Here is a 12,089-nt window from a genome sequence, read left to right as displayed (position 1 = left end):
TACTGATAACAGGTATGAAGTAACTCTACATGAAATAAACATTAGATGCTAAGATCCTCCCCCACCTTACTCTCTTCTCTTCTACCGCTCCTAGTTGCTTTCCTCACCAAGCAGGAGATCAGAATTCCTTCTGGGGTATTTCACCAACCTGAGAGGGAAAATCTAATGATACTAACACTAGGTTCCCCCAACAAATCCAGATTACTTGTCCTGAGAAGCACAGGCTCCACCCATATGTTCAAAAGTTAAAGTCAGGTTTTTAGTTTCCCTAGACTTAAGCGTGAGCAGAAATCCAAGAAATATCAGATCTCTGAGAAAATCCCTAAACAGGATTACAAAGACCAAAATACAAAAGATCAAAAAAAAAATGGGGGGGGAACCTTAAAAATAAAGAGAATTAATATCTTCAGTCTTGAGACAATATTAGATATATGAAACAAATATGCTTTTTGAAAAACAAAATTCAGAACACTTTTAAAACATGGTAACAAAAATTAAAAATCAAGAGAAGGCTCAGAAGATAAAATTGTGAGAAAATCTCTCCACACATAAAAGAGAGAGAGAGAAATGAAGTGAAAAATAAGAGGACCAGAGCAGGGAGTCCAATGACCATGAAATAAAGATTTCAGAGAAAATAGGAAAAAACACTGGAGACAAAGTCATCAGTGAAGAAATTCAAGAAAATTTCAGAGAACCAAATTATGGCTGTCCTGCTACAAAGGCCCACCGAGTGCCCAGAGATAATTTCAAACTTCAGGGGACAAAGGACAGATTCCAAATTTTAGAGAAAAACAAACAAACAAAAGAAGTCACAAACAGAAGATGATGAACGGAAATGACATCAGTCTTTTCACCAGAATGCTGTAGCAAGGAGGCAATATTCTAAAGGAAAAATTAACTGCAAGTTAGAAATTCTATCCAAAATAGCAATCAAACATGAGGACAAAATAAAGTATTTCAAACACACATTTTCACATTTTGCCTCCCACAGATCTTTCTCAGAGTTTAAAGGATGATGTGCTCCACTGAAATGAGAGGCAACCAGAAAAGAAGAAAAGAATACAGGAGACGGATGTAGCACAAAAGGACAATGAAAAGACATCCCAGGAAGAAAGCTGTAGAGCAGACACAGGGAAACTGGTCCAGATCAGAGTGATGTGATTCAAGAGACAGATGTATGGAAGACCGTCATCCGTGCCCTCCATGCTGCCACTGTTACTGTCTTTTGAAATCTGAGGACAGAATGCTCAAGGGAAACTGGTCCCATCCGCACCTGTATTTGGCCGGTGGTGAGCATCTGTGGAAATGCCAACTCTCCTTTCCATGCCCTGCTGTCTGGGCTGGCTGAAGACATTCATTTCACCCAAAGACATGTTCTGGTTTCAGTCTACTGCTGAGTGCTGGGAAGTGGGTCACAGTTTGCTCAGCGGTAGAAAATACTGAGTAGATTCTTCCCTCTGTCCGCATTCCTGCTGAATGGCCAGTAGCTGGCTCACACCAAATGCTCTAACTTTTTGAACCATGTATTTCACAAAATTCATTTAGAATTTTGCCTTCTTGTGGCTTCAGAAAGGACTCTTCTAAACTTCCTCAATGATTTATAAGATGCTAAAGCCAAGGACTTGGTTTAGCTCATCTTCTCCTAGGAGGTTTCTTCTATGAACGGCAACAGAGCCCCTCCCTTATACAGCTAAACTTGTGCTGGCTATTCACTTTTTCCTAAATTAAATAACATTGTTATGGGGGTACATATGCAGGTGGTAAAACCATTAAAAAAAAAAAAAGTAGGGCTCTACCTAGGTAGGTAGTAGGTTAGATCTAGGAAACACAGGGGACTACAACCAGAAGGGGACCTCAGAGCACATCCTTCTGGCAACGTTCCAAGACCTGATAGGTGAGGACACCTTTTACCATGTTCTTGAAACTGTTCATACACACAGAAGACTGTGTGTAATATATTTCACAAAGAAAGAGTGTTAACTGAAAAAAGAAAATGTACAGAACTGGAAATAAACTACATTATATGAAGAACGATTAGAGGGAATTCTCAAAATTTAAGTGTTGTGTGGTTAGGATAATGAAGTCATAGGAGATTTTTTCCTTTATTTTCTCAAACTTTCTGTGAACTGTATAATTATACTGAATCCATAATATTATTTAAAAAGGAACAAAATGAACAGTTATTACTTATTCACAACACGCAGGCTGGGACCATGGTTACCTTTCTTGCTGCTGTAGTTCCAGCACCTAGCACAGTGTCTGGAATATAAGAGGGGCTCAAAAAATATTTGTTCTATCAGTGTTTTGTTAGAAAAGAAGGTAGATGTGACTGCAGTTTAGTCACCAGATTTCTAAAAGTTGCTAAAAAAAAATACCGTTTTTTTTTTTAACATTATGTGAATGTTCATAATTCATGGTTGGTTAAAGTTAATGATTTTATATATAAATACTATATATGTATTTGCATCTTAATTAACAAGGAACAAATGTCGGGAAGCTGTATTATATATAGTTATCATGCCTAGAGAAAGCTTTACCATCTGGCTTACTATCATAGCACATTCTTTTCAAATGTTCTTATGCCTCATAAACCCCTATACTGTTTTTATGCCTTATAAACCTAAATCTACTAAAGGACAACAAACACCAGAATAACAAAACAAACCTTTAATACCATTACTCATTTTAACTGATTTTACAGGTAACAGTCTTTTCTGAACCACTAATATTGAAAATATTTCTAGAGCAGAAATATTTCTAGAACAGAAAATGACACCCAGTTGAAATATTAAGGTTAGATAAAACAGGAAAGGTTAATGGGTTTCTTTAATAATTCCTACAATGTCTATTTCTTAGTAGGCTTTTAATTCAATCCATTTTCTTTTAAACTCCCCTGTAATCACTGCAAGTCTAAATAAAGAAGGAAATGTGTTTTGATTTTGAGATGCTTCAAAGTAAACGCTAATGGCAAAATGCTTTCTATTTAAGTTACGTTTTACTTAAGTCACTTTCACTACCTTCACTGACATCAAAACCCTTAATTTGAAATATACATCCTGATGTCAATTCTGAAATTCCTCACTAATGCCAAGAATAATCCCATACTAGTAATATCTAACATACATAGGTTTTGAACCTAATTTCCTTTTCGAATTAACATCATAGGTTAACTGCTAGAATAAATGAAGATGCACTAATTAGATAGCCTGGAACTGGAAAAGACTGATGTAAAATCAAAAACTATAGACTACTGTTTCTCAAACTTTAATGTACATATGAACACATGGGGATCTTATTAAAATACAGATCTGGTCCTCTAAGTTGGGGGATGGGGGCTGAGACTCTGAACTTCTAGCAAGTTCTCCAGCAATGGTGATGCTACTAGTCTTCAGACAACAAATTTGTCTTCAACAAATCAAACTGCAAGATATTTAAAGTGATTTGATATATTTGTACACTGTAAAAGAATTCCCATTTCTAGTTAATTCAGACCACACTTTTAAAGTAAGCAAGGCAACAGACCAGAGGACTGCAAAGTATGGCCTTTGGGGAAAATGTGGCCTCTGTTTTTATAAATAGTATTTCGTTGGAACACAGCCATGCCCAGTCCAACATATTATTTATGGTCGCTTTCATACTATAAAGGCAAAGCTGAGTAGTTCCAACAGAGACCTGTGTGTAATATTTATTATCTGGCCCTTTACAGGAAATGTTTGCTGACCTCTGTTACTGATAACACCCAAAATATACAATACAACATGGGAAGAGTAAAGTAGACGTGTCAAAGTCTTTCATGATTTTCTGGGATTATAGCCTTTCCTTTGGATTCTGTATACCAAACGACCTCTTTTATTTGCACAGAAACAAGATTACAGGTGTTTACTTGCCATGTGACTTCCTGCTGCACAAGATAACTGTCACATTTTTTATCAAATAAGAAATGTTGATCAAGAAACTCAGAAACCAGGGGCAGCTGGCTGGCTCGGTTCCTGGATCTTGGGGCTGTAAGTTCGAGCCTCCATTAAGGGTAAAGAGATTACTTAATAAATAAAATCTTTAAAAAAAGAGCGAGATTAAGAAACCAATTCATAAAGAATAAAAAGACCTGACAATATTAATAATTACAGGTCGTCCTGACTTACTGCTCACCGCAGCCAGTTATCCCGTTACTTACTCTCGTTAAATCCATGCCCAGCTTCAGCTGTGACAAGAGATGCAGGATGACACTACGTTGCTCTTCCACAGCTCCTAAGTCATCCTCCTTGTTATCACACGTATCCTCTACCTCATCATCTGCACTGATTTCTTCTGGTTCCTTGAAGTCAAACAAAGCAAAAGTCTAGTGTTATAAGTGCTTGCTAATATCCATAAAGAATAAAAGGTTCTTTTCTCTCAGTTTCTTTGTTCAAAAAGACTCTAGTGTTTCCTTTATTTTCAATACAGAAATTGGATTAAACAGCAAGCTTTGCAAACAACAGATAGGACAGACTTCGTTGCTAAATAAAGGACAGATTTCACAGCCACATTAAATAAAAGAAGAAGAAAAGTATAAACAGTAGACTTGAAGACATTTATACTGGGCCTAAGTGAATCTGGATATGAGCAAAAAATCTTTCTAAAAATATAACTTCCATCAGTTGGCTATGAAACAGATTTCCTTCAATGAGTCTATTATCATTTACACTGAACATACTGTGGTTTTGCCATAAAAATAATAAATAAAATACATATATTTTGTAAACATGGGATTTTTCAAAAAGAGTGAAGTGTCTCATCTCAATCTCAGGCTTTGAGGACTGGCTACCTATTTGGGGACACCATGAATACCTATAATTTAAGTTGAAGATGCTTTGGGAATAAAATATTTGCTCCCCCCCTTTAAAAGATTTTACTTATTTATTTCAGAGAGAGAGTGAGAGAGAGAGTGCGCGAGCACGAGTCAGGGAGGAGCAGAGGGAGAGGGACAAACAGATTCTTGCTGAGCAGGGAGCCCGATGCGGTGCTCAATCCCAGGACCCTGGAATCATGACCTGAGCCGAAGGCAGACGCTTAACCAATTAAGCCACCCAGGTGCCCCAATGTTTGCCCTTTTTAAAAGCTTAAACTAGGGACACCTGGGTGGCTTAGTTGGTTAAGCAGCTGCCTGTGGCTCAGGTCATGATCTCAGGGTCCTTGGATCTAGCCCCAAAATCAGGCCTGAGAGCCCGCTTCTCCCTCTGCCTCCCACTCTCCCTACTTGGGTTCACTCTTCTGACAAATAAATAAATAAAATCTTAAAAAAATATAAAGCTAAAATTATACAAGTAAAATTTGTAAAAGTGACTGTACATGTTAAGTCTAACTACTATAATCTATATTTTGATATTCACTCATTCCTGGAGATGTCTGGAAGAAACCGCAGGGCTGAAGAGAATTCTAGGTGAAGGTATGGAAACCCTACGCCTGCTTATGCCATCTTAATGTCACAAAAAGGTTCTCTGCACAGCTCTTTAATTAATCAATAAATCAACTTCTTGAAAAAGTGAAAATGTTTAACCGTCATTTCAACAGCGTCTTAGTTCCAGATAATTGGTTAAGAGAAATTTCTTGTTTCTACTTAAATAATTTTAAGTAACAGTTTCAAATTCCAAGATTCTATAGAATCTTATATTCACCTCTCATGTGTATGTGGGGGGGGGTCGTGGCCCACCTGTCAGTGGTACCTCTTTTTTAACCTTTATGCAAGAAAGTATTAGTACAGTAGACTTAGGATTTTTTAAAGGAAATGATTTTGATAATGTCTCTTTGATTTTCTCTTCACACAATTAAATTCTATCAAAGAAGAAGCCCATCTGTTCTCTGTAGCTAGGCAAAAACCATTCCTAATCAGGCATAAAATCAAGAATGTAACGTTCTCAAATATTAAAAATATTAGAAACAAAATATGAAACACATTAAAAGTAATGCATTCCTGCTCATTCTTTTGTCTTTTTCTCCTTTTCTCTCTTCCGTTTTACCAAGGAAACTACAATGCTCAAATTCTCATAATTTAATTAATGGTCTAGCTCATTTCCTCATGTTAAGACCATACAGACAACTACTGTTTATATATTTCAGAATTACTTCTGTTTTTACAACCTGAAGGAGAAACCCCAAAAGCTTTCTATATCCCCCTTTTCAAAGGCTAGGAAGTCTATCAAGAAGTACTTCCTGTTGCCTACTCTAAATCAGTTGTATAATATAGTCTAATAAAGTTTAAGTGTACTTGTGACTGTTTATTCACTATACAATGGGGGAAAGTTGATCATCCTCCTCTCTACATATGGATACCAAATATAATAATTACTCATTTGAGAAATGTTGAGAAAAGTCCTATTAGGTCTTGATTAAATAATGTTCTCTAACCCTCTGAAGAGATATCATTACATATGAAGTCAGAACTTGGGATACAGATTAGTAATGCAAATATAACCTTAACATTACTACTTAATACAAAGTTTACTTTGTACTTTGGAACTTCCTCTAATGAAAATAATATTAAAGAAATAAAACATAGGGGGAGACTGGGTGACTCAGTTGGTTGGGCATCTGCCTTCGTCTCAGGTCACGGTGCCAGGATCCTGGGATCGAGCTCCACTTCAGGTTCCCTGCTTAGCAGGGAGCCTGATTCTCTCTCTCCTTCTGCCTGCTGCTCTGTGTACTTGTGCTCTCTATCTCTCTGTCAGACAAATAAATAAAATCTTTAAAAAACAAAACAAAACATAATCTGGTAGAAAAAATATTTAAGAGTACAGTTCTTGTTTTTTTATAAAAAGTCTTGTTGTTTATTGGAATAGAAAAAAGAGGAATTCTATTAATTACTGATTCTAAATCTTGGTGTAAACGGAAGAACTTGGAAGCTCTCCTTTCTTATCGAAATGTCTCTTCTTAGAGGTCATCATCCCTTTCCTAAAGAAAAGCTTAAAGCATTACCACAATTCAAATGAACGTGCACTGAATGTTTAATAGCCCTACAAACCCAGAATGGTTAGCAGACAGTGGCAAGAGCTGTTGAGTTGCTGGGAATTTATAATATATGGACACTGGATGGCAAAGCAAAACCCCAGTACTCCACCAAATTTATACTAACCTCATCTTTATCTTTCTGATTTCTGACTTGGGCACAAAGGAACTGTGGGCTTCATTCTAGCCTTACTAGGATTTACTTTTTCCATCACCTGGCAACAAAATCTCCCCTACTAGATATCTGTCTCCAGCTTACATTAACACTCATATTTCAAGGCATGTGTGGTATTTTTAGAAAATCCAGGTCTATTCTCATATGCCTGAGTGTAGTGTTTTTGTAATTAAAAATAGTACCTGTGCATTTATTTCTACTTACACTCAGTGATATATGTGGTCTACTCACTATTTCAAGATTTGGAGGGCGCCTGGGTGGCTCATTCAGTTAAGTGTCTGCCTTCGGCTCAGGTCATCATCCCAGGAGTTCTGGGTTCAAGTCCCGCATGGGGCTCCCTGCTCTGCTGGAAATCTGCATCTCCTTTTGACACCGCCCACCTCATACTTTCCCTCTCAAATAAATAAGTAAATAATTTGGAAATATAACAATGTTCTTCGCCTTCCCATCTCTGTGTCCCACCTTTAACTCATGCAGCATGAATGGTCATCTGGATTTGTAAAATCCAATCACCCTATGATAATTTTCCATAATCCAGGTGCTCTGCTATATTCACTTTATGTTCACTTTATGTTCTTATAAGCCATTATTATCCCGGCTTTACAGATGAGAAAATTGAAACTAAGTGGTTAATTATTGGTCCACATGTTAGTAAACGACAGGACCCGGGTTTAAAAACCATCAGGCACAGGGCGCCTGGGTGGCTCAGTGGGTTAAGCCGCTGCCTTCGGCTCAGGTCATGATCTCAGGGTCCTGGAATCGAGTCCCGCATCGGGCTCTCTGCTCAGCAGGGAGCCTGCTTCCCTCTCTCTCTCTCTCTCTACCTGCCTCTCCATCTACTTGTGATCTCTCTCTGTCAAATAAATAAATAAAATCTTTAAAAAAAAAAAAACCATCAGGCAAGTTTTCACAATAAGCCTTCATATCCCAGCTCCTACTATCCCTACATCGACATTATCCTACTACTCTTCTTCTCTTCAAATCCTGTGTTCTTTCAAAGCCTGATTCCAATTCCACTTTCTCTCCAAAGCACTCCTCTTCCACTCTACTCAATACATCTTTCCTTCTTTCTTTCTCTGAATGCCATATCCCAACAGCCTAAACCATGTCAATTAAGATGAAAAAAAAAAATTACTTCATGTTATCCTCTCATTGTCTCCATGTATATGTAATTGTGACTCCAGGCAGATCAGTAAGTCTCTCTAGTGAAAGAACTAAGTCTTCAAGTTTTTGTGTCTCCTCTAATTCCTAACATTGGACTTCTCATCCACTGGACATCTTAATAAATACTGTTTGACTCTAGAAATGAGCTGGTCAAGAAGTTACAGGGAAAAAAAGAAAGCATTTCGTATTTTTTTTTTCTTCTCTCCTATCCATACTGCTGCCATTGTGTGCCTCATTAAGCCAAGGTCTTGGCCAGTTTTGGAAGTCTCAGTGCCAACTTACTATTTCTTTTTCTTCCTTCTTTCTTTCTTTTATTTCATTTTTTAAGATTTATTTATTTATCTGGGGGGTGGAGAGGGAGAGAGAAAAATCTCAAGTAGACTCCCAGCTAAGCACAAAGCCCAGCAGGGGACTTGAACTCATGACCCTGAGATCATGACCTCAGATGAAATCAAGAGTCAGATGTTCAACCGACTAAGTCATGCAGGTGCCTCCATGTACTTTTAAGAAGTAATTTGCTAATGGGACACCTGGGTGGCTTAGTAGGTTAAGTGTCTGCCTTCGGCTCAGGCCATGATCCCAGGGTCCTGGGATCAAGCCCCGAATTGGGCTTCCTGCTCAGTGGGGAGTCTGACAGTCCCTCTCTCTCTCTGCCCCTCCCCCTGCTTATGTGTGTGTTCTCTCTCAAATAAATAAAATCTTAAAAAAAAAAAAAAGAAGTAATCTGCTAATATATAAATAACCATAAGCTGTGCATTGTTACTCTTGACTCAGTAATTCTACTTGGGACTATAACCTAAAGAAATAATCCAAAGTAAGAGGAGAAAAAAAAAAGTAAACAAGATGACACAGTGTTATTTATAGTAACAGAAAATATCAAAGAACCTAGATATTTAATAGCTTACTTCAACATTTAGAGTTTTAATTATATGGGCCAGACATAATGCTTATAAGAAGTACCGAGTAAAAAGAGCTTAAAATAAAACTATCTATGTAATTATGATTATCATTAAAAAATAACACAAAAGGCAAAAGATCAATATAATTTTTTACAGTGTTGGAACTATGACTGGAATAAGACATTCCTTAGTTTCTGAGAAATGTGGAATAAATAATACTACAAAAATATAAAACCCTGAGACCATGCTAATTGGGGTAACACCAAAAAAAAAACTGGTTTGGGAAAGAACTTAAAACAAAAAAGACTTAATAGTAAATTTTTAAACTTGTAAATTTAATAGTTAAGTATCTAATAATGTTAAGATTTAAGAAGAACTATAAGAGAGAAATACTGTGCAAATAATCTTATATTAGGTAAGTTAACTCTCTAGAAAAATAAAAATAATGCGAACTGCAACTTTTAAATACAGTTTTATCAAGCAAAAGTGAGCCCAAACTAAAAAAGGCACATAACTTAACCTGCAAAACACACATGTACAAGTATCATACAACAGATCTCTTCTAAAACAAGTACTGTTTAAATTAGAAAAACAAGGTCTAGAGTCTCAAGAATATCGTGCTCATGTTAGGATGACTAGCATGCCCTGACAACGAAAAGAGAACTGAACCTTTTTAGTGAGTCCTAGTTTTAACATCAAAACCGTATTTTCACATTACCGTACCCTTGCTAATGGTCCAGATTCTTCAACACACTGCTCTTCGGGGACTGCCACTGGTTTACTTTGCTCAGTTGCAAAAGGCTGGTCAGCTCCATTTTTATAGTGGTTTGATAAAGGTATCTTTGGTTCTAACCACTCGATTGTCGTTCCTGATGAAGTAAGAGAAAACTTTCGCTGAAACTTGCTCATAATCTGGAAAGTTCAGCAGATGTGGATTTTATTAAACAATTTTGTTTTGAGCCCACAAGACTAAAAGCAATTCAACCTGCTAAGAGACTCTGCAAAGCAGCAACTTGTATCTCATTAGCATGAGCATCATGATTGGGTATTTTACAACACAGCAACTTGCAACTTGAAATCAGATACCTTTAAAAAAAAAAATCAACCCTGAATGGGACTGAACGTCTTCTGGGAAATCTGTAAATCATAATGTATTCCTGCCCTGAATAGCTGATTTGCTACCCCTTCTGTAAAAAACACTGTCCCTCTCTCTAAAAAACATGCAATTAGGCTTTAGGGAGTCAGAATTACAGAAGGAGCCTGGGAATCTGAAACGGCAAAATCTTCTTCCTTTTGGGACTGAACCTGATTCTCAGTAGCAATTTTCTAACCATTCAAGGTGGTTACCTTGATCTAACGTAAGTATTGCAAATACAAGTCTCTTCCTCTTGTTTTTTAATCCAATAAAGAAAGTCCATATACTTTTAAACTGAAAGGCTTTTCTACTGAATAAATAATAGCTGACCTAGTGAAAGAAGTGGTCACATTTAGAGACCTGTCATCTTCTCAGTTAATGACTCAAATGTCTCTTATTACCCTCAACTAGTTTAACAAAGTGGATTCTATGCCTAATCAATAATGGAAAATGTTCCATTTGATTTCAGAGGCTGATCTAGGTTTCACAGAAGCCTGATTATTACAGTACTACAATAAGGGATGCTCACACCACTATAGCAAAAATTACAGAATAGGTAATTTACTCGATCTATACTGAAATGCCAGACTTCAGTGCAGGAATAAATTACTAAGCACCTACCAGGCTACCAGAGCCTCCTGCCTTGCCACTCAGGCCAGTCTCTCAGGAAATGCCCTGGGGAGGTTTAAGAAGCCAGTTTCAAAATTCCAAAGAAATGAAAATGTTTTGCTCCTACCTTAAAATGTTTAACTCTTACGAGATCTGTTTTGAGAGACTGCTCAATTGACTGGAAACCACAACACTCTTTATCAAACCGATCATCTGGTCTCTCAGGACCCCTCTAAATCAATGATCCTTGGATGACACACATTAAGACCTTATGGGACCGAGCACTAATTTAAACTTAGATTTCATTTCTTGTCATCTCCAAATTTCAGTGAAAAGGTAACTCAGTTTTTCTTTTCACAGTTATATTTTTATTCTCAAGTGACTGACAAATAAATTTCTACAGATCTAATTTGGAAAATGACCACTTATGTAAGAAACACCAATACCGGTTAATCAATTCCACCAAATATCCATGCTCTAAAACATAGTACCAAGGGAGAACAACTTTTACTTTAAACACTTCTATAGAGTTTAAGTCTACTGCATTTTTTAAACTAAAAAAATGCAAATTTATATTGTACATGTTTCACTAATCATGGAGCAATCATTTAAAAATATAATTGTGTATTAAGCTACACAAATGAAATTTATAAGAATTAAAACAATGATATACATTTAATTAATCAAGTATTAAGCATCTAGTATCTAGCACTGTGCTAGCTGATGTGCTTTGTAAAAATTAAGTAGCATCAACTGAAAACAAACTATCATTTTCCTGACAACATTATTATTATGAACACTAGAATTAAATCAAATTTCACAGCTCGAGGTAACTTATCCAATGTTCAACATAGGAGAAGAGTTAAGTAAAACAAAGAACTATCCTTCAAAGGAATGTAATGCAGCCAACAAAAACTCTATCAAAAGTAGGACACAAATTGGAAAATATTCTTGATATTACGTTAAAAAGTATAAGATAGGGTGCCTGGGGGCTCAGTGGATTAAAGCCTCTGCCTTTGGCTCAGGTCATGATCTCAGGATCCTGGGATCGAGCCCCTCATCAGGTGCTCTGCTCAGTGGGGATCCTGCTTCCTCCTCTCTCTCTCTGCCTGCCTCTGCCTCCTTG

The 12,089-nt window shown here is 36.9% G+C and overlaps 1 protein-coding gene across 1 annotated transcript in view; it reads right to left on the bottom strand.

Annotated features, from left to right (window-relative positions):
- Positions 1-12,089, bottom strand: part of OSBPL11 (oxysterol binding protein like 11) — a 97,375-nt gene that overhangs the window by 30,752 nt on the left and 54,534 nt on the right. The window contains exons 7-8 of the mRNA XM_004745397.3: positions 9,943-10,088; positions 4,175-4,315 (exon numbers count right to left, since the gene is read on the bottom strand). Of these exons, the coding sequence (XP_004745454.1) occupies positions 4,175-4,315; positions 9,943-10,088 (287 nt within the window). The remainder of the gene's footprint in view (positions 1-4,174; positions 4,316-9,942; positions 10,089-12,089) is intronic.

The sequence above is a fragment of the Mustela putorius genome, unplaced genomic scaffold, assembly GCF_011764305.1.
Source record: "Mustela putorius furo isolate JIRA1106 unplaced genomic scaffold, ASM1176430v1.1 tig00003834_pilon_pilon_pilon, whole genome shotgun sequence".
NCBI lineage: Eukaryota > Metazoa > Chordata > Mammalia > Carnivora > Mustelidae > Mustela > Mustela putorius.
The sequence above is the reverse complement of the archived record's forward strand: the minus strand, read 5'-3'. Positions and strand labels throughout refer to the sequence as shown.